This window comes from Vulpes lagopus, chromosome 6 (assembly GCF_018345385.1).
Source record: "Vulpes lagopus strain Blue_001 chromosome 6, ASM1834538v1, whole genome shotgun sequence".
Taxonomy (NCBI): domain Eukaryota; kingdom Metazoa; phylum Chordata; class Mammalia; order Carnivora; family Canidae; genus Vulpes; species Vulpes lagopus.
This window is the reverse complement of record NC_054829.1, coordinates 116,008,402-116,028,326: the sequence shown is the minus strand read 5'-3', so window position 1 is coordinate 116,028,326 and position 19,925 is coordinate 116,008,402. Positions and strand designations below refer to the sequence as shown.

The window sequence follows — 19,925 nt, the reverse complement described above, 5'->3', positions numbered from 1 at the left end:
AGGGAGCCTGATGTGCGACTGGATCCCCGGTCTCCAGGGTCACACCCTGGGTCGGAAGGCAGCGCTAAACCACTGAACTACCTAGGGATCCCCCAATTTGCAACTGATTTCACTCTTGCTAGGTAATGTTTTGTGACCTGTGCTCAGTTTGTGAGCTTGAGTATGCTCAGTGCTATAAATTTTGGCCATGGAAATGAGCAGAGCTGCACAGATTGAAGGGATCTTCACTTGCTGTCCTGTAACCAGTAGAACTGTACAAGGGTACTACATGTGAATAGTGCAGAAATAGTGATGGCCTCTTAGATTTTCCTGCACTAGTGTCCACTGACTTGTTTTATCATGTAGAGAGGGAAATAAGACTTTAAAGCTACAGAAGTTTTATTCACTAATGTTAATTCTTGTTTCTTCATACTCAGGAGAATATTGTGTTTGAAGATTGTTTTAAAATGGCGTAAAGATTATATAATCATGTTTTCAAGAAGGGCACCCTCATGAATTTGTCAGAAAACAATGTCTCTTAATTCTTTACCATTATATTAATATATGCAAGCCTTGTTTATTAAATCTGAAAACTTGTTAAAGGCACATATCACTGAGAGTTTTATTTTAAAAGGTCATGTTTTTATTATATTTAAACAGCCTTCATTGCTAAATGGAACAAAATTCTGTATCTATGTCACTAGAAATTTCACTGGGTGCTTTTTGTTGGCTAGCACAGCTGGGAAAAGCATCAAAATTAGTGACTGTCTAGTTGAATTTCTTCCAGTACATTACCATTTGTATATATATATGTATCAACAGTAGTTAAGGTAGCACCTACCTAATCACATCTTCATGAGGTGAATTCGGAAGCATGACTGAAGAAACCCCTAAATGATAAATGACAGGACAGTCCACACTCGAGTATCAGTAAGCAAGTATGTTAATGATTTATGCACATTACATAATCACAACAGCCATACGACATGTAGCATTTTTACCCCCAATTAATAGATGAGAACACTGAGAATCCGAGACTTGTCATCACTGGGCCCGCCTACCAGGCCGGTTCGCGGCTGGGTCGGATCCGAGCTTGGGAGACCAGTCAGTCCAGCCAACTGAGGGCCCCACGGCCAGCGTTAGGCAGGCGCGGCCACTAACAACAATTGCTGGAGTTTGACTCCGTCGGTCCTAGAGACAGCCGTGGCCCAGCACCCTCGGGTCACCAAGTGGCCCAGTTTAAAGTCACTAGAAGTTCAGGCCCCGCCTCTTTGGCCGGCGCAGGCGTTTTCCCTCCCGCCGCCTTTCGGCGTTTCTCCGCCCCCGCTCCGTGGCCTTCACGGCTTCCTTCGTTTGTCTGCGACCGTGTCGCCTTGAGTGACGTCACGGGCATCGGCCCTTCCCATTGGCCCATTTCAATAGTCGCGGGATACTTGAACTGCACGAACAGCCGCCGCTCCGGCGGGCTGCTCGCTACATCTCGGGGGCGTCTTTAGCCCTCCACGCCCGGCAGTTCCTGCCTGAGCCTTTCGCAACGTCCTCGGAGCTGCGCGATCCCGAGCGAGCAGGCTGGCCCGGACTGCCGCGGGCGGCTGCGGCTGGAGCTTTTCTCGGCGGGGTCGGCGGGACGCAGTACACGCTGCTTGGCGCCGCAGGCTGATCCCGCCGCGACCCGGGGAGCAGTGATGTTGGGCAGCTCGGAGCCTGGGCCTGAGGCCCGCGAGGCGGGCTCGTCGCTGCTAACGTTGCAGCATACGGCGCTCCAGGAGGATCAGGAGAACATCAACCCCGAGAAGGCGGCGCCCGCCCAGCAGCCCCGGACCCGGGCCGGGTTGGCGGTCCTGAAGGCCGGGAACCAGCGCGTCCCAGCGCCGCAGCAGAGGCCCAAGACACGGCGGGTAAAGAGATGAACGATATCTGCAGGCGAGGAGGGCCGAGCGGGAGTTTTGCACGAGGTTTAAGCAGGCCGGGGAGCGTGGCGAGAAAGCATCTTCCGAGCTGTTGTAAGGGAGGCCTGGGTCTGCAGTCCCCTTGATGCCTAGTGTTCTGGCGCGGGGGATGCCACGTAAATCTTTCCCATAGCTCTCTTCGCCAGCGCTGTGTGTTTTGCTGCCTGTCTGCTCTTTATTTGGCATATTTTTCGATAGAAAATGAGGGTCAGAGCGAGCCCCACGACGTATGTCCGCGCTTTCCTCGCCGCTTTAAACCCCAGGCACTGCCCTAGGATCTGGACCCCCTTCCTGCTCGCCATTTGGTTAAGATTACCTTTACTTTAGGAAAGAGTATAAAAAATAATTTGCTTTTACTAAATTCCGCCATTTTACCGGATTTGCTCTGTTGCTCCACCCTGGGGCCAAAGCGGTGAACCAACACCTCTTTGCCGGCTCTCCTAAACTTGTCATCATTCAGCCTGCCACCCCACTCATCTTGTGGCCTTGATTAGTTTTGCATAAATGCATTTAGTGTGATTCTATAACTTATGTAGAAATGCCGCTAACGAACTTGAACATCCCTTTCTTCAGCTATTCAAACTTTACTGCCTGGATTTTGTCCCAGATAGTTTAATTTCCTGAGAGTATTTGGGAGTGAAAACAGAAACTGAGAACCGTAAGGGGAAGAAAGCAAGCAGAACTCCATTTAATAGGCTCAAAGCTAGCTATTCATTTCTTTTTAGGTTGCACCTCTTAAGGATCTTCCTATAAATGATGAACAAGTCACTGTTCCTCCCTGGAAAGCAAACAGTAAACAGCCTGCATTTACCATTCATGTGGATGAAGCAGAAGAGACTCAGAAGAGGCCAGCCGAATCTAAAAAAACAGAACATGAAAATGTCCTGGCTTTTAATTCAGCTATTACTCTACCTGGACCAAGAAAACCACTGGTACCTCTTGATTATCCAATGGATGGTAGTTTTGGTAAGTTTTAAAGAACATCTGTATCAAATAAATGTAATCCTAAAGTGATTATGGATTAAGGATAGTTTCATTTTAAGACATTATTTTACCTGACCCTTACTATATAATGAATTTGGTGTAATGTAACAAAGTTTAGAAAGGGTATGATTCATCTCCGATCTCACAGCTCATACATTGACCTAGTGACCTATAAATCGTAACTGGGTGCTCCTTCCTTCCCATATTACCGCCAATCACATCAATTTAATTAGATCTCAAACCCTTATTTTAATCTGACCCTGGAAATGTTTGCCTGCTTGGGAGAATAGATTTGAACCGTATTCATAAAACTCACTTTATACATACCACTTGAGAGTATTTGAATAGGATACAGCTTTCAATATTGTGATATCTAACATCTCTTACAGTTTAAAATTTTCTGTAAATCCAGTCTGATACCAGAGAGGGACACTGTCCTCCTGTGAGGCAAGAGTTGAATCATGACTGCAGCTAACCACATATAAAATGAAGTAGCTGCTATAAAGCAAGCTCTGCCAACAGTTTATGCGTGCAACTTCTTTACCATATATAGGTCTGTTAAGTCACTGGATAATTCGTTCGTTTCATCTCATTTAGGTTTTAGTTCTGTTTTGAGAAGTGGTCTGGGAATAGCAGGAAAATCCTTTGGAAATAAAGTAATTTTTGTATTTTTATTGACAATTTCTAACAAATTTTAACCTCACAATGAAACTTGAAAAGAGTAACGAATGATATTCTTTGCCTCAAAAAGTAATTTAAAATTACAAAACATGAAACATTTGGTAATTATAGTGTTAATTTGTTTGAATTGCTCATAACAAACCTAATTTTAATTAACATTAACCCCACTTTTAGTTATTGCTACATTGTTCTTTGAATATGTCAGACTTTGGGGTCAGCACTCTTAGGGTAAATAGTACATAATACCACAAAACTTGGATTTTAACGGTCTTTGCAGAATCACTGTGCCATTTGCTCTTCTCTCATGGAATATGATTGATACTTAAACATAATAATACATTTTCAAGCACACTCTTTTAGTGGCCTAGCAGTATTTTCTCTTGTTGATTAAAACCAAGTGGACTGGGGATCCCTGGGTGGCTCGGCGGTTTAGCGCCTGCCTTGGGCCCAGGGTGTGATCCTGGAGTCCCGGGATCAAGTTGCGTGTCAGGCTCCCTGCATGGAGGCTGCTTCTCCCTCTGCCTGTGTCTCTGCCTCTCTCTCCCTCTCATGAATAAATAAATACTTAAAAAAAAAAAAAGTGGACTGAGGTACTAAAACTAGAGTGAAATATTCTGTTTCTTTGGCATGGAAGCCCTTTTTAGTTGGATGAAGTAAATGCTTTTGAATGGGATGCCTTACAAAGCCAATCAGTTTGGCTATTAATTAGAAAATTAAACGATGAACTTAATCATACTTTTATATTCTCCCAGAGTCACCACATACTATGGATATATCAATTGTATTAGAAGATGAAAAGCCACTGAGTGTCAATGAAGTTCCAGACTACCATGAGGACATTCACACATACCTTAGGGAAATGGAGGTAACAGCTCTGGAATCCAGTTTTTATACTGTTATTCATTGTGGCAAAATGAAACCAAGAGGATGTTTTTAAGTTTTTTAACTGCTAGTGGATTATTCTGTTGTATTTGTTAATAGTAGAATAATCTAATTGTAATTTTAACATTATACTAAGTAACTTTCTCAACAGGTTAAATGTAAGCCTAAAGTGGGTTACATGAAGAAACAGCCAGACATCACTAACAGTATGAGGGCTATCCTCGTGGACTGGTTAGTTGAAGTAGGAGAAGAATATAAACTACAGAATGAGACCCTGCATTTGGCTGTGAACTACATTGATAGGTTCCTTTCATCGATGTCTGTGTTGAGAGGAAAACTTCAGCTTGTGGGCACTGCTGCTATGCTCTTGGCCTCGTAAGTCCAACCTGGTTTGTTGGATTGATAACTTCTTGTGTAGGGAAGAAGTTGTGATTTTTAACATTGTGACATTTTAATATACACAAGGCAGAGAGTGACTACTTTAAGGGGTAGCAGTATGAAACAGAGTAAGAAAGTAATGTAGGACATTAATTTTCCTAGATCTAGATTTCAGGGAATTTTCTTGAATGAAGATGGGAGACGGGCTACATTTTAATATGATAGGACTGGATTACCAAGTTTAAAAGTGGTTCCTTCCATCAAAAAGTACTTTCTGGCATAAAATCTCACCATTAAGACATGGAAACTAAATTCAAAAACTAAAAATGTTTATTTTTCTAAGAATTTCCTAAATTTTTAGTTACTTGGTGAACTCTGGCATTGTGGTGGAGTATAGGTTTTGGATTCATTCCATGTATTCTGCTAAAGGGATTTCAGAATTAGATAAACAGCTTGCTTCTCTTTTTGGAAGAACTGATTACTCAAAACTTTTTTCATTGTAGAAAGTTTGAAGAAATATACCCCCCAGAAGTAGCAGAGTTTGTGTACATTACAGATGATACCTATACCAAGAAACAGGTCCTGAGAATGGAGCACCTAGTTTTGAAAGTGCTTGCTTTTGACCTAGCTGCACCAACAGTAAATCAGTTTCTTACCCAATACTTTCTGCACCAGGAGTCTGCCAACTGCAAAGTTGAAAGTTTAGCAATGGTAAGTTCTTTTCATTTTGTTGAATGAAGATTTTTAGGTTACATAGTTTAATTACATAGCTTTGGTCAAGGGATTTAGTATTTCAGGGACAAAGTAGTGTTGCCACATAAAGAGAGCCTACCATTGGCAAAAGAGAACATGAATTGGGAAAGTACCAGGAGTATAGTGGTATAAGGATGAAGTCTTAGGAAATGGTAGCCAGAAGAGTTGTTTTAAAAATTATTAGAAGAGGAAAAAGTACAGGATGAGAATGGAGCAAAAGATAATGGATAACGCTATGGGAGGTTTTTTCTTTGGTTGCCATAGAGCCAGTCTTAAAGAGTGGAAAATGTTAGGGCAGAAGGCAAAAATTTGAGGTTTGAATTCTAGAGCTCTTATAATCATCAAGTGTATTTACTTTTTCATTCCAGTTTTTGGGAGAATTAAGTCTGATCGATGCTGACCCCTATCTAAAGTATCTGCCATCAGTTATTGCTGCAGCAGCCTTTCATTTAGCACTCTACACAGTCACAGGACAGAGCTGGGTATGTATTGCCATGCTTCACATGTCTACCAGGCAACTTGAATATTTAGGCCAGATAAGTTAGATAACTGTACAAGTGTTGCTGGTCTAGAGGTACCTACCTGGAAAAACAGTTCAAAAAAATCTAAGCTGCTTAAAGTTTACCTGTTTAGTAATATGTTTGTTACATAGAAAGCTTAGTTATTGCTTGGATTTGGAAGATGTGACCTGCTACTGACAGGTAAAGTAGTAAATATTGATCAAAGTCAGCATAAAAGATGGATTTACAGCTTGAGAACACTAGAAGATTTGTTAGTTGGAGGTGTTAGTCCTAAATTTAATGAAATTCAAGCTTAATACCAACTACTCATTGTGTTTAGTGTTGCTAAAAACAAAACTCAGTGGTTCTCTACTCCTTTCTCTGCAGCCTGAATCTTTAGTTCAAAAGACTGGATATACCTTGGAAAGTCTTAAGCCTTGTCTCATGGACCTTCACCAGACCTACCTCAGAGCACCACAGCATGCACAACAGTCAATAAGAGAAAAGTATAAAAGTTCAAAGTAAGAATTAACAAATACGTATTATAAGAAGCTTGCTTTTCCTGGCTACTGTAGGATTCTGAGATCCTTGACATTTTATCAAAGGATTCAAAAAGAGGCACAGCCTCCTCTTAGCAGGCCAACTGTTTTGAGCAAGTTGTAGTTAGAGGCTTTATGTTCTCCATTTGAGGGAGGAATGGGACATGCATGCATGCTTTGTGGACCAGTGATTTAATAACCATTAATTCAGAATAGAAATAGCATTTTTGAGTTCCTTATTATATGTATCATTCCATGATCTTATCTAACATTTACTGTTTTTCCCTACTTACAGGTATCATAGTGTTTCTCTCCTCAACCCACCAGAGACACTAAATGTCTAACAGCGAAAGACTGCCTTTATTTTCCAAGATGTAAATCACTCAACGTATATGGTGTACAGTTTTTGTAAGGTTTTAATTTTACAATCATTTCTGAATAGTTATGGTCAAGTACAAATTATGGTATCTATTACTTTTTAAATGGTTTTAATTTGTATATCTTTTGTACATGTAACTATCTTAGTTATTTGGCTAATTTTAAGTGGTTTTGTTAAAGTATTAATGATGCCACCTGTCAGCACAATAAGAGTAAGAACTAATAAATGGATTTGGAAAATTTGGTTTGTAAGTCAAATTGGTTTGACTTTAAGATACCACTCAGAAGAATTAATGTGATTTACCATAGAAGGGGACTGGGAAGGCTTCTCTTGAAATTAAAAATAGTTTTAGCAAAACATTGAAGTTTTAATATTCAGTTTCCTAAGCAACTGGATCAATTTTGTGACTTGAGCATAATTAAGCATATCTGGAATAAATCTGTGCTTATTTATCGGTTGTGATGATCCTGAGAATCTTTCAGCCCTTTGAACACACTATGAAAGTGCTTTTTCTTTCCTCAACTTTTACACTTTACAATTATTTAAAACCTGTTAAGTTGTCCAGAAGGTTAATATTTTAAAGCATAATGTAAAACGCTATGTAAAGAATCAACTAGATTTTATAATGGATTTGTGAGTAGAAAAATACCCAAAGTTATTAGCACTGAATAAATATCCTTTTAATAGTTATATATACAAACATACAACTCTATGCACTTCAATTAGCAGCTCTCTTCTTTTTTCTCTTTTTCACCGGCTTTTTACTTGGTGCTTTTTCTTGTTTTGCACTGATGGTTTGTGTTCTGTGAATAAAATAATTAACAGTTTACTAACAGTATTAGCATTATAAAGCTGAGACCATGGATGGTTTACCAGACTTACACCATTTGCTCATTAAATTTTGGACCACCAAAATAGGAGGCCTTATTTTTTTTTCCTAGTAGAACATACAACATTTGCCAATTATGAGAATAAAATGAGGTAACTTTAAAGGCATCCATCCAGTTTTTCAGTAAGAACAGCTGGAATTTGAATAAAATAGGGGTGTCTTTGTTTATAGTAGGATGAGAATAAAACCACAGAAGTCTTGAGTATGTGTATACATTTGAAATAAACCAGAAATTTGTTACCTTATTTTCTTTGGGTTCTTGTCTGGTTCTAAAATGATCATTTCTTCTTCTTCACTGTCTGAGAGTACTATAGGGGCATCTTTAAGAAAATAATTAAGAAATTAAGGAAACTATATATATAAGTATAATCACGTGGAAAATTTCTATATGGGTTTATGTCAGCAGTTCTGATACTCTGTTTGCATACAAATAGCCCCAACTATTCTGGAGTTTACAGAACTACTTGGTTCTTTCCTTCCCTAAAGTAACTCCTTGGAGCTCTGAAAAATAACATACTTCTTTCCTAAAAATTCTGTAATTATATGACTACTTTGTACATGTCATAATGGGGCAAAATCTGTATCTTCTATTCTGGAAGGAAAATACAAAAAAACAATTATTGGGTCAAAGGTATATACGTTCTAAAAAATTTATTGCTAAATCCACCCAAAATACTGTTCCAATTTAAATGAAAAACCTGTTTTTCCTATATGCACCCTTGCCAATGGTGGTTTTTAAGATTTTATCTAAGAGCAGAGGAAGAGAGACTCTGAACTGAGGATGAAGTCCCACATGGGGCTTGATCCCAAAACCTGAGTCAAAACCAGTCAGACTTTACCTGCTGAGCCACTAGGTGCCCCAATTTTTAATATTCTCTGATAGAAATCTCTGCTTTGAATTTATTCTGATAGTAACTAGAAATCTCTCCTTTGAATTTATTTGTTACCACTAGAGTTGCCCATTAAATATATTACTGGCCATTTATATCTGAGAATTACTTTGTATCATTTGCCAATTTTTCTCCTGAGCCTTAATAATATATATACAATGTGGATTAGCCCTCTTTCTAGTTGGCATATCAATTCTTTATAGTTTTCAGTTAAGTTTCTTTTTAGTGTTTATATGCTTTAGAAAGACTTTACCTGTTTTTATCCTACCAATTATCTTAGGTCTACTTTCATTCAGTTGAAAATATTACTCTTCCAAGCAGTAACTGAATGTTTAGCTATTAATCTTACTAATCTTAGAAAAATATTTCAAAAATATGTAAAAAGAGGCCCATGCAAAGATGCTTTACTCTACCACTGTAACAGAAAATGGTAACATTTATCAACAAGGGAATTTTATTAAGCCAACTTAGTTAACGTCAAAGCTAGAATTCAATGCAGCATTTAAAAATGTGGCTGATGACATGAAAAAGTTCTAAGGATTCATTCACAGTCCCTGTGTTTAAGCAGCTTATTCTGCTGTAAATACACAGTAAATAAATACATGGAACAAGGTCTGGAAGAATAATACCAAAAGAAGTAACCACCGGGAAAGCTGAATAAGGCTCCCAATCAATGGGAATTATTTTTCCTCACAAAACACCCCAGCAGGGCAGCCCCGGTGGCTCAGCGCAACCGCCTTTGGCCCAGGGCATGATCCTGGAGTCGGGGACGGAGTCCCACATCGGGCTCCCTGCAGGGAGCCTGCTTCTCCCTCTGCCTGTGTCTCTGCCTCTGTGTCTCTCATAAATAAATAAAATCTTAAAAAACAAAACAAAACAAAAAAGACCACCCCAGCAGCCTCTCAGTAATGTTTATAGATTATAACTTCTTTCCTTGAAGGTAGGCAGGTATGTGCATTCCATACCTAAACAGTATCACCTAATTTTTTTCAGCCAGATTTTAATAATTACACCCTTTAGTTCTCTGCCAGCCTACTTGCTACATCCAACCTTGTAGGATAAGTTTTACCACATAAAAAAAGCCCAATTCATGATTATTATGGGCTAAGCAAGAATTTGGTTTTACTAACAGTAAAAGTTAAAACAATTTTCTCCAGTTCTACGGCTTTCAGAATGCAAAGAATATCTTATCCAGGACTACCAGTATTCTAAGCAATTCTAGAATTTTGTATGTTCTAATACTGCTCTATTAACAGCCATACATGGCTGTTTACTTTTCTATTAACTAAAATTAAGATTTAGAATTTAATTTTCTGTCACAAACCACATTTCAAATGTTCAATATCTGCATGTGGCTAGTGGCTATTATACTGAACAGTGTACATAAAGATTTCTAACATTACAGACAGTTCCACTTGGACAGCTCTAATACATGTTATATGGGCTTTTTATATTTGAGTCTAGAAATTACAAAGAGAAAATAGCATGCAGGAATGAATCCTTAAGAAACCCATCCCTTTAAAACTGGCCAGATATAAAAGGAAAAAAGAACAAAACATTTTTAAACTAAAAATGCCACTACATACAAAAGAGTACCACTACTCCACAAAGATAAGCACATTATTTTAGAAAAGAATTGGGGTTAAATATTAACAGATTCAAACCACAAAATATTTGGCTCCTCTGAAAAAGGAACTGCTAATAAAAGAGCTGTAATACACATAATATATTACATAAAAGCCATAAAGTGTTACCTACCTTGGCTCCCAATATTGGAGACTTCTACTCCAGTGTCCATTTTTATAGTATCAAGAATGATAGCTTCATCAGTGCCATCTTCATCCTCCTCTTCCTTCTCAGACTCTTCAAGATCACCCCAGGAGTTTTCTATTCCCTCTCCAATTTGGGCAGTTCCAGGAGTCCAAAGCACAGGATTAGAAACACTTAACAAGTTAAGAAAACTATGAATAACAAATGCTGTGATTTGATGCAGTGTTGAAAAAAGATGAGAGTAAAAGTTTTAAGACTGAAATGTGCATCATTTGTGCAAAATTTCACTAATAGCTGCGCTATGGATGGCTGAACAATCAGAAAGAAAGAAAAAACATGTAACTGAGGTAAGATTTTATGGAAACAATGGTGAGAAATACTGAGACATACTGGCTCTCAACAGTTCCAATCATAAATCTGGCAAGTGTATGAAAAATTTCCAAGAACAATGTGTAACAGTATATAATGCTTGATTATGCCAATGAGATTAAAGAATAATTTTCCAAAGGAAAATAAAATGCCGTAAATTGGCTAAGAGAAAATTTTCTGTTTTTGTAGGATAGATGAAGAGGTGGATATTATGTCAGACTTAAGACTAGTCACTGTCTTGTATCTTAAATGTGTTCTCTATCAAAGCAGTGTTTCAGAAGGTAAACCTCAGTATGTACACCCTTCACATATACCTAATACTGCCAAAAGTGTTATGAATCATGTTACTGAAAAAATCATCCAATAAAGATACACTTCTGAAGGAGGTTCAGCTTCAGCAATAATTTCTTCTGCTTTCTCTTCTACATCGGAGGTATCGATAGGGGCCTTCTCCATTTTAAATGCTGTGATTCTTTGACTTGCTATGGACTCTGCAAAGCCAAATTTTCCACCTTCTTTCCTGTGTGGGTTTTATTTGGGAGTGGGAGGCATGGAGGAGGGGGGTATGATAATGGAAGAGAAAACAGGAAGGGAAAAGTTAACTATTTCATCCTTTTGATGGAGGAGAAACATTGGAAAAAAACTAACTTAACCTCAACCAATTTATTATGCTTATCAAAAGTAATAATTAAAAAGAAAGTTACTATAATTACCATTTATTGAACCATGTGCCAAGCAAGTGTTAAGTGCTCTAAGTATATTATTCTTTAATCCTTAAGTCAGCCCTACCAAGTAAGTCTTATCTCCCATATTTCAGAAGACTTGGAAGTGCTACGTTATAGAAGCAGCAGAGTGTCAACCCACTTTGTGTTTCTTCTGTTAATTTGAGCTACCAGATCCCTTTTTTTCCTGAAGAAAATGATACTTTTTTTAAAGAAAAATATATGGCTTCTCAATACAGACTATATTTAAATTGGAATACAACACTTCAACTTAGATTAACAGATAAGGAAAAATGGGAGTGCGAAAATTATATTGTTACCCTTCTGCAAGAAAAGTCCCTAACAGAAAAATCTGTTAAAAATAAAAAGACCATTTAGTTTTAAACTTACCTAACCTTCTGGTCATTCTCCAAAGCCTTCTGTATTAGTTCTGTAATTTCCAGTACTTTCACACCAGCTATTTTACTACATCTCAAAACCTATTTATAAAAGTGCATTCTGTTATTTAAAGACAACAAACCACACAGCTTTCTCTAACAAAGCTATAAACATGAGAATAGTTTTTCTACTTTTATAATTTAAGCCTGACCTTTTCAAATATGAAAATACAGTATAAACACAAATTAATGCAAAATGTGAGAGCTGTTTTAAAATGTCTGAAGGATTATCATGTTAAGAAAACAGACTCAAGGGATCCTGGGTGGCTCAGTGATTGAGCATCTGCCTTCAGCTCAGGGTATGATCTTGGGGTCCTGGGATCGAGTCCCGCATTGGGTTCCCCATGGGGAGCCTGCTTCTCCCTCTCTGCCTCTCTCTCTCTGGGTCTCTCATGAATAAATAAAATCTTAAAAAAAAAAAAAGAAAAAGACTCAAAAACTTCCCTGACAGTGCAAACGATACCACTGAAAAGGCCACACACATACATTATATACTCAGGGATACACTAACTACCTTTCTATGTGAGTGATTCAAAGCATTGGTTCAAGACATGGCTGCAGTATCCCCTGGGAAATTTTTATAAAGCAAAGACTCCCAGGCCTCAGTGATCTAATGGATCAGAATCTCTGCAAATAGGGATCTGGTAATGGTCATAATACTGGTAATAGAAACTAACATTTTACGGCATACTTAATATATGCTACTACCCAGTGCAACGTACCCATGTGTTTATCCTTACATTCTTTAACAAGGTGTCGACAATAACATTATTCTTGGTTTTGCAGATAAAGAACCCAAGGCACAAAGATATGAAATTATTTGCAAAAGGTCAATTAGTATAAGGCAGAACTAGAATTCCAACTAAAGCAGCCATGTGCCCCATCTGTGCTATATGCTAATCTATTTTCTAGAAGCCTTCATGGGAATCTGATACATAGCTGGATTTGAGAACTACTGCTTATTGAACCCAACTTCTGAGAATAAAATTATCTTTTTACCTAATTCCTTCCTTCCTTCCTTCCTTCCTTCCTTCCTTCCTTCCTTCCTCCCTCCCTCCCTCCCTCCCTCCCTTCCTTCCCCTTTTTTGGAATAGGAATACAAATCTCTTTCCTCACTGGGAAGAAAAGTGTTCCTTTATGTTGAAGGGTCATACCCTGGAGAGCCATACATGGGAGCAGCAAGGAAGACTGGTAGCCATCAGTCAACAGAATGTAATAATATTGAAACCAGATTCTAACATCACCTGGAATCAATCACTGAAAATATGTTTGATGGCTTTTAGTTAAAAAGCAAGCAAAAACAAAACAAAACAAAAAATAAGAACAAGCTTCTAAAAAGAAGAGACCTATTCTTAATAGGACATTAATCAAAGCACTAACTTGATCTTTCAGCAGCATTATCCCACCACTGGACTGGATAGTACAAATCTCTCGATGCCTGTTCATGGCAATCACCAGCAGGCCATCCATTACACGTTCTTCTCGTTCATTGGGATCCACCAATAAATATGTGCTGAAATGAATGTTAAATGGACCTGAGCAAATCTGAGGTTGAATGCTTATCAATCTTAAGATAATATTTTTAAAAGATAGTATTAATAAAGTCAATGTGGTGAAGGTCTGAGCCTATAGATGTGAATCCCTTTAATGGGAGAAGAAATGAGAATTACAGTTTTTATGAACAAAATAAATGCTAAGTGGGTTATCACTAGCTATTACAGGAAAATCACTTAAGTTCATATTGGTTTTTTTTTTTTTAAATAATATATAATCTAAACCTAATGCTATCACTTTGGTTAAATGACTTGTGGCTTATCAATAAAACCTTAGATGGGGCGCCTGCGTAGCTCAGTCAGTTAAGCATCTGCCTTTGTCTCAGGTCATGATCTCAGGGTCCTAAAACTGAGTCACAGGTCAGGCTACCCACTCAGCAGGGAGTCAGCTTCTCCCTCTCCCACTGCCCCCCTCCAATAGTGCACACAAGCATTCTCATAAATTTTAAAATATTTTTGAAAACTTAGATAACATTAATTTTTAAATTTTAAATGTTACCTAGTGTGTTGCAGATTATGAAGTTCTTCTAGGTTTAGCTAATGGCTCATTAAAAAAATACTATTGGCCTTTAGTCACATGTGACTATTAAGCCTCTGAAGTGTGCTAGTCCAAATCAGGATGTACAGGAGTGAAAAAAACTAGACTTCAAAGACTTAGTAGAAATACAAGAATGTAAAATATCTCATGAATAATTTTATATTAAATATTAAGGTAATAGTTTACACATAAGTAAAGTAAAATATATATAAAAATTAATTTTCCCTCTTTCTTCTTACTTTTAACGTGGCTACTGGAAAACTTAAAATTACATGTACTGCTCATGTTGTGTTTTTACTGGAGAGTGCTGGTCTATATCCCACTAATGAAATTCTGCACTACAATGACTAAAAGTTGAAGAGTTCCCTTGTTTTTAGTCATAAGATTGTTAAAACATCTGATTTATACCTCCCTTTGTTTCTGAAGAGATTTGAGGTTCAAATTTTCATTTAAAGGCACCATAACATGAACCATAAAAACCTCCAGTTTTTCTGCTGTAGAAAGTTAGCAGTGAACTGTGAAGAAACTACTAAAGAGCTAAAACTAGATTTATCCCATCTGTGAACCATTACCTCTTGTAACCTGCTCCTACAACCACTCCATCTAATATGCTCCAAAGTCCCATCTTTCATTAACCTACAGTAATTCTCACCCTACTCTCCCAAATTAGAGTCTAGCACACAACTCTATTAACATCTATGCATCTCTAGCACCACCATGCTGCAGTAACTTTATAAGTATCCTTTGAAAAGTGTTGTGAACTCTCTTCATTATAGAAGAGTTTGTCACTTCTATTGAGAATGCTCTTTGCCAACTAATGCTCTTCCAAGGAAAGAAAAAAGGTACTTTAATATTAAAGGAGGTATTTGTTCCTTTGTCCAGGGAACATTTGAACAGAACAAAAAAGTTCCTAGCTGTATGTACGATTTCAGCCCATGACAAGAATGAGACTTACCCTTGCTGGAAGAAGGCAAAACTGACACAGATGGGCATGTGGTGGATGCTTAAAGGTACAGGATCACGCTCTTCAGGTGTATACTGTTTGAAAATAAAAATTCCTTTAATCCTCAGTTAAGTACCTAAATAACTCTTTTACAATTCCCTATTTGACTTTGCCACTCATGTTCCTTAGAACTTGATACATACGTCAAAAAGGTTTTTTAATGTATAAATAACATAAAATCCATTAACAATGAATGAATATTATGGATAAATATTGTTTGTAGTACTTTATAGTTCTGTAATCCAGTGTTTGGACTTTTCCATTATCCCACCAAATCTTAAGCTTATTTGCAGTCACTTCTCCCACTCCCAGGCACGAGCATTCCATGCAAGTAGAATCAAGTAATTTTGTCTTTTACATGTGCTTCTTTTGAAGTTAGCGTGTTTCATCCATCTTGTATATGTATCACTACTTTGGTTCTTTTTACTGCTGAATACTATTTCACTGCATAGATATAGCACAATTTGTTTTTCAACTTAGCAGTTGATGAACATTTGGATTATTTCCAGTTTTGTGCTATGACTAATGCTGTCATTCACCATTCCCATGAAAGTCTCTGACTGAAAATGCCCTATCTTTTCTCCTGAGTAGATTCCCAGGCATGGAATTGTTGGGCTGTATAAATTGACACTTATCTTTTTAAGAAACTGCCAAACTCTTCCAACGTGGCTATATAGTCTAGGTTACCACTAGCAATAACTCTACAATATTTTTAAATTGATCACTCTCTCTTTTACTTCCTCATACCAATTCCCTTCTCTAAAGGAACATGTCTCTGTAGTTAAGAAACCTTTGTCTGTACACTAAGTCGTTAGAGCCTAGCCTATTGCCTAAAAGCAGCACATGAACACCTAACTGCTCAGAAATTTGGGCATCTGATGTTTCCTTTCACAACTGTAAGACTCAAACTATCCAAAGTGTACTTTCATTATTCCAGCATGAATTCAAATATAAATTGAAATTAACATACTGAACACAAAAGAGAGGGGCAACGTAAAGACTATATGTCAACAGTTTTCAAAATGTAGCCCTAACAGTGGCAGCATCATTATCACCTAGAAACTCTGTTAGAAGTACTTTGTAGGTTCTACCCCTACCCTACTCTGAGGGTAGAGCATAGCAGTATGTTTTAATGAGTCTTCTAGTTGTTTCTGATGGACTTTCGCCAGAGAGTAAGCACAAGTATCTCAACATGCTGCGAATCATGTATCTCTCACACATGTGGCTCCTCAACATAAATCAACCACTTCATCTCATGCTCAATCCCAAGAAAAAGTCATCTAGTTTTATCCTAGAAAACCAAGACAGGGTGTGCTTTTATTGACAGATACTTTAATACAAGAGATGGAAGAGATTTCAAGGACAATTTTGACCATATATCATTTTTGCCTTATTAACAAATATTAGAACATACTTAATTACCATCTACAATAAGAATTCACTAATAACAAGTTGCCTACACATCAAGGATACTCATTCATTTATAGGAAGAAAACTGGCTTAAATTACGGGAGCTTACCAGTGTTACTTCTTCTCCTTGGACAGAGACATCAGGTCTTCGGAAGTGGCACAAGGCTACAATTGCAGCAATGCTGGCAGCGTCAATAATATTCCCATCATGATTTAATAAATGTAGATCCACACGTATTTGCCAAACCTGAATGTGAATTTAAAACAAAAATAAATCCTAACTGATCACAACCAGTGGGTAGTTATAAGCAAAGTAATACTGTGTGCAAATTTTTCTCTTGCTGTTAAAACATGCAGTTACTCCTATTCTACCAATAAGATGTATTAAGAGAAATGTTAAGCCAGGCCAACATCTGAAGTACCAATAGTTCACCTTTCTATGAGTCATCTGACAACAGTAAAATATACTCTCTAAATAAACAGAACCACTACACAATAGTACTAAGATTTTCCCAACCCTAAATATATTTTTATTGTGTCTCCTAACTTAAAAACCTCAAACTCTTAGGTTTTACTTGACAATATTTATAATAATACTACAAGTAATTCAAATAGAAAGTATTATATTCAAGGATAGAATGTGGAAAGTGACTTCTCCAGAAACAAAAAAGATAGTCAAAATACCCTAATCAAGGGTAAAGTTCTAAAACATCATCATGCACACAATTCATTGAGAGCAGTATTTCCAATGTTAGTCTGTCACTGCCTCCTCGTGTAGCCCTACATAAGTCAATAAACCTACACAAAAGGATTTAATCGGTTCTTCAGTTCTTTCATTCGTAAAAAGGGAACACATACCTGCTTCTATCAACCCAAAGAACATAAGAAAATAGAATATATGAAAAACCACAAGTTCTTTAAATAACACATTTTTATACACATCTAGATTGATACTTTCACTGAGGTTTATTGTCTCTTCAGAGAGAGATGACATAAAATTCTATCGGTAGCACTCAGGAACATTTTAAGTGAAGTGAATCAGTATAAAACTAAGTTAACAGAAGCTCTGAGAATAAAAGTACAGATACAGGAATCCATGAATCAACAATACTCAACCTAAGATTAAGAATTTTGGGCATATTCCCCACCTTTTCACCAGCAACAACACAGAGAGATTCAGTGTCTATACACTTCGAATTTCTTAGACATCTTTCCAAGAGTCGATTCAACTTCACCAAGAGATCTGACTGCCTATGAAAATAGGAATGGGCTAATGTCATGAAATATAACACCAGGCATTAAAACAATAGCTCACTGCTGTTAGGTTCTCCTCTGGCTAAAGCAGCTTTAAAAAAAAAAAAAAAAAAAAAAAGGTTTAAATACCTTCCAGGTTCAAAAGCTGGAGCAGCCATCTGAGAGAGTTCAAGGTTAAAAAAAAGAATACCTTCTGTTGCCCTATTGAGTTTTGGAGAAACAAGTTCACAGGAAACCTGTCCAAGAACTCTGTAAAGATAAAGCACAAATCTGTTAACTAAATATATCTCCTTTCCAATTAAAAATTAACCTAAAACAGATACCAATTAAGTTTTGATCTTACTCTGAGTAATCACACACTCAGTATGATGTACTATTAGAGGCTGAAATCACAAATAGAGTTTAGAATATATACAGAAATAAAACACATATTGGTGTACTCAAAAAGATGGTAAGAAAAAACAACTCTTCCTATAATACTATTCCATAGATTTTATTTTTAAAAATCAATGATCTTTGCTTTTCTAAAACAACTATTTATTAACACAAGATGGCATGAAAACTTGAGATTTCTTAAGAGTTTTCATATGGCATGGCTGGCTAACGTTACCCGAACAATATTTTTACAGCTTCCAAATGAATATTAAAAACCTAATTCTCATGTCAGAAAAATGAGAAAAGTAGGACCATTTAATGGGAAGTAAGGGAAACAAATTCAGGGCAATTACTGCTGGCTGTACATATGACTTGAAGAGATCAGAAAACTACGTGATACTCATGGGATGAAAAATACATTTCATGATACTCATGGGACGAAAAATACGTTTATGGTTAAAAATCTTAAATGTGAACTATATATCCCCAAAACTCTCGCATTTAAGAAAATATACTTATTCTGGCAGCAAAACATCTTTGTTTCTTAGTCTGTGCACACTTCTTAGCTGCTTTGTAAACAACTGATTCAGTAAGGTTCTTTTAAACTTCTCCCTGTTGGGCTTTCATCTAATTCGAATCCTTTATTACCTTGTCTTCCCAAGCTCCACAATACAGCACCCATAATCTGTTCCAAATGAGATCTTTATGTTCCTATAATCATAGGTTTGTCTGCCATCCAGCCGCTGTAAGCAGAACATTCATTCGTTTATTCCTTCAACAAGTATTTATTGAGCAGCTACTCTATGCCAGGGCTAAACATGGGGCGGGGGGCAGGGGGGGGCGCGGCGGCGATTCCTAACCACTCCCCCCTCCCATCGGAAAGTGGGATCTCGGTCCCTGAGCACTAATAGTTGCTGGTGTGATTCCAGCTTTGAACCCAACTGAAGCCAAGAAAACAAACAAACAAACTTGAGGGATTGGGGCATTTCCCCTCAGGGGCTCTCCCCCCACCTCGTACCTGTCCCCCCCCTCCCCGCCCCCGGGCCTGCGAAGGCCAGCTCCGTTGGACCCCTCACCCCTCCGCCCCCCCGGACCCCCTCGCCACCCCAACCTCCCCCCCCCGGCCTGCGAAGGCCAGCTCCGTTGGACCCCCTCACCCCTCCGCCCCCCCGCCCCCCCCACCCATCCCGTAACCTCCCTACCCCCACCCCCCCACCCATCCCGTAACCTCCCTACCCCCCCACCCCCCCACCCCCGGGCCTGCGAAGGCCAGCTCCGTGGGACGCTTCACCCCTCCTCCCCCCCGGACCCCACTCGCCCACCCCGTAACCTCCCTACCCCCCGCCCCGCCCACCCCCGCGCCTGCGACTGCCAGCTCGGTTGGTCCAAGCCGGAAGGCGGCCGGCGGCCGTGCGACCAGACCGCCCTCGCACCGCGAAGCTCTCCGGGGCCATTTACCTTCTTCTCCTCGATGGCGCGGAGTAGGAAACGGCGCTCACAATTTGAAAGTGGTGTCTCCTTCATGCTGCAGGCACACGGAACACAGCAGCACCGGAATCCGCTGGGAAAAGTGATCTGGATCCCCCTTCACGCGCGCCCCGTGGGCTCCGACGCGCAGGAAACTTACGTCATCAAAGCTCGGCGGCTGAGGAGGGGCGAGGCGGGGCCGCCCCAATGCGCAAGCGCGGAGG

The 19,925-nt window shown here is 38.7% G+C and overlaps 2 protein-coding genes and 1 long non-coding RNA gene across 3 annotated transcripts in view; 1 reads left to right on the top strand and 2 right to left on the bottom strand.

Moving 5' to 3' along the window:
* Positions 1 to 1,120, bottom strand: part of LOC121493364 — a 32,269-nt gene extending 31,149 nt beyond the window's left edge. Inside the window, exons 1-2 of the long non-coding RNA XR_005988464.1 lie at positions 981 to 1,120; positions 821 to 869 (exon numbers count right to left, since the gene is read on the bottom strand). This is a non-coding gene — a long non-coding RNA (uncharacterized LOC121493364). The remainder of the gene's footprint in view (positions 1 to 820; positions 870 to 980) is intronic.
* On the top strand, positions 953 to 7,543 carry CCNA2 (cyclin A2). Its single transcript, XM_041759161.1, has 8 exons — positions 953 to 1,877; positions 2,654 to 2,894; positions 4,346 to 4,458; positions 4,627 to 4,850; positions 5,357 to 5,564; positions 5,975 to 6,088; positions 6,494 to 6,627; positions 6,941 to 7,543. The coding sequence occupies exons 1-8, from the start codon at positions 1,665 to 1,667 to the stop codon at positions 6,987 to 6,989; spliced, it is 1,296 nt and encodes a 431-aa protein (XP_041615095.1). The 5' UTR covers positions 953 to 1,664; the 3' UTR covers positions 6,990 to 7,543.
* A 139-nt stretch (positions 7,544 to 7,682) lies between these two features.
* On the bottom strand, positions 7,683 to 19,868 carry EXOSC9 (exosome component 9). The gene is made up of 12 exons (XM_041759160.1): positions 19,693 to 19,868; positions 18,883 to 18,977; positions 17,989 to 18,108; positions 17,754 to 17,856; positions 16,715 to 16,852; positions 15,148 to 15,230; positions 13,482 to 13,614; positions 12,055 to 12,143; positions 11,316 to 11,462; positions 10,562 to 10,746; positions 8,155 to 8,233; positions 7,683 to 7,827 (listed from the first exon to the last, which is right to left on the bottom strand). Exons 1-12 carry the CDS (start codon positions 19,756 to 19,758, stop codon positions 7,743 to 7,745), a joined length of 1,323 nt encoding a protein of 440 aa, XP_041615094.1. The 5' UTR covers positions 19,759 to 19,868; the 3' UTR covers positions 7,683 to 7,742.
* Between the last annotated feature and the right edge of the window lie 57 nt (positions 19,869 to 19,925).

What these genes read in the sequence shown, in the direction of transcription:
- EXOSC9 (XM_041759160.1), bottom strand. Translation starts at nt 19,758, where the DNA reads ATGAAGGAGACACCACTTTCAAATTGTGAGCGCCGTTTCCTACTCCGC. An exon ending in GTGGAGCTTGGGAAGACAAG is followed by an intron (nt 18,109 to 18,882) that starts GTAATAAAGGAT and finishes TTATCTTTACAG; the next exon opens with AGTTCTTGGACAGGTTTCCT. An exon ending in TTTGCCTTCTTCCAGCAAGG is followed by an intron (nt 13,615 to 15,147) that starts GTAAGTCTCATT and finishes CATTCATTTCAG; the next exon opens with CACATATTTATTGGTGGATC.
- CCNA2 (XM_041759161.1), top strand. Translation starts at nt 1,665, where the DNA reads ATGTTGGGCAGCTCGGAGCCTGGGCCTGAGGCCCGCGAGGCGGGCTCG. An exon ending in GCTGCTATGCTCTTGGCCTC is followed by an intron (nt 4,851 to 5,356) that starts GTAAGTCCAACC and finishes TTTTCATTGTAG; the next exon opens with AAAGTTTGAAGAAATATACC. An exon ending in CAGTCACAGGACAGAGCTGG is followed by an intron (nt 6,089 to 6,493) that starts GTATGTATTGCC and finishes CTTTCTCTGCAG; the next exon opens with CCTGAATCTTTAGTTCAAAA.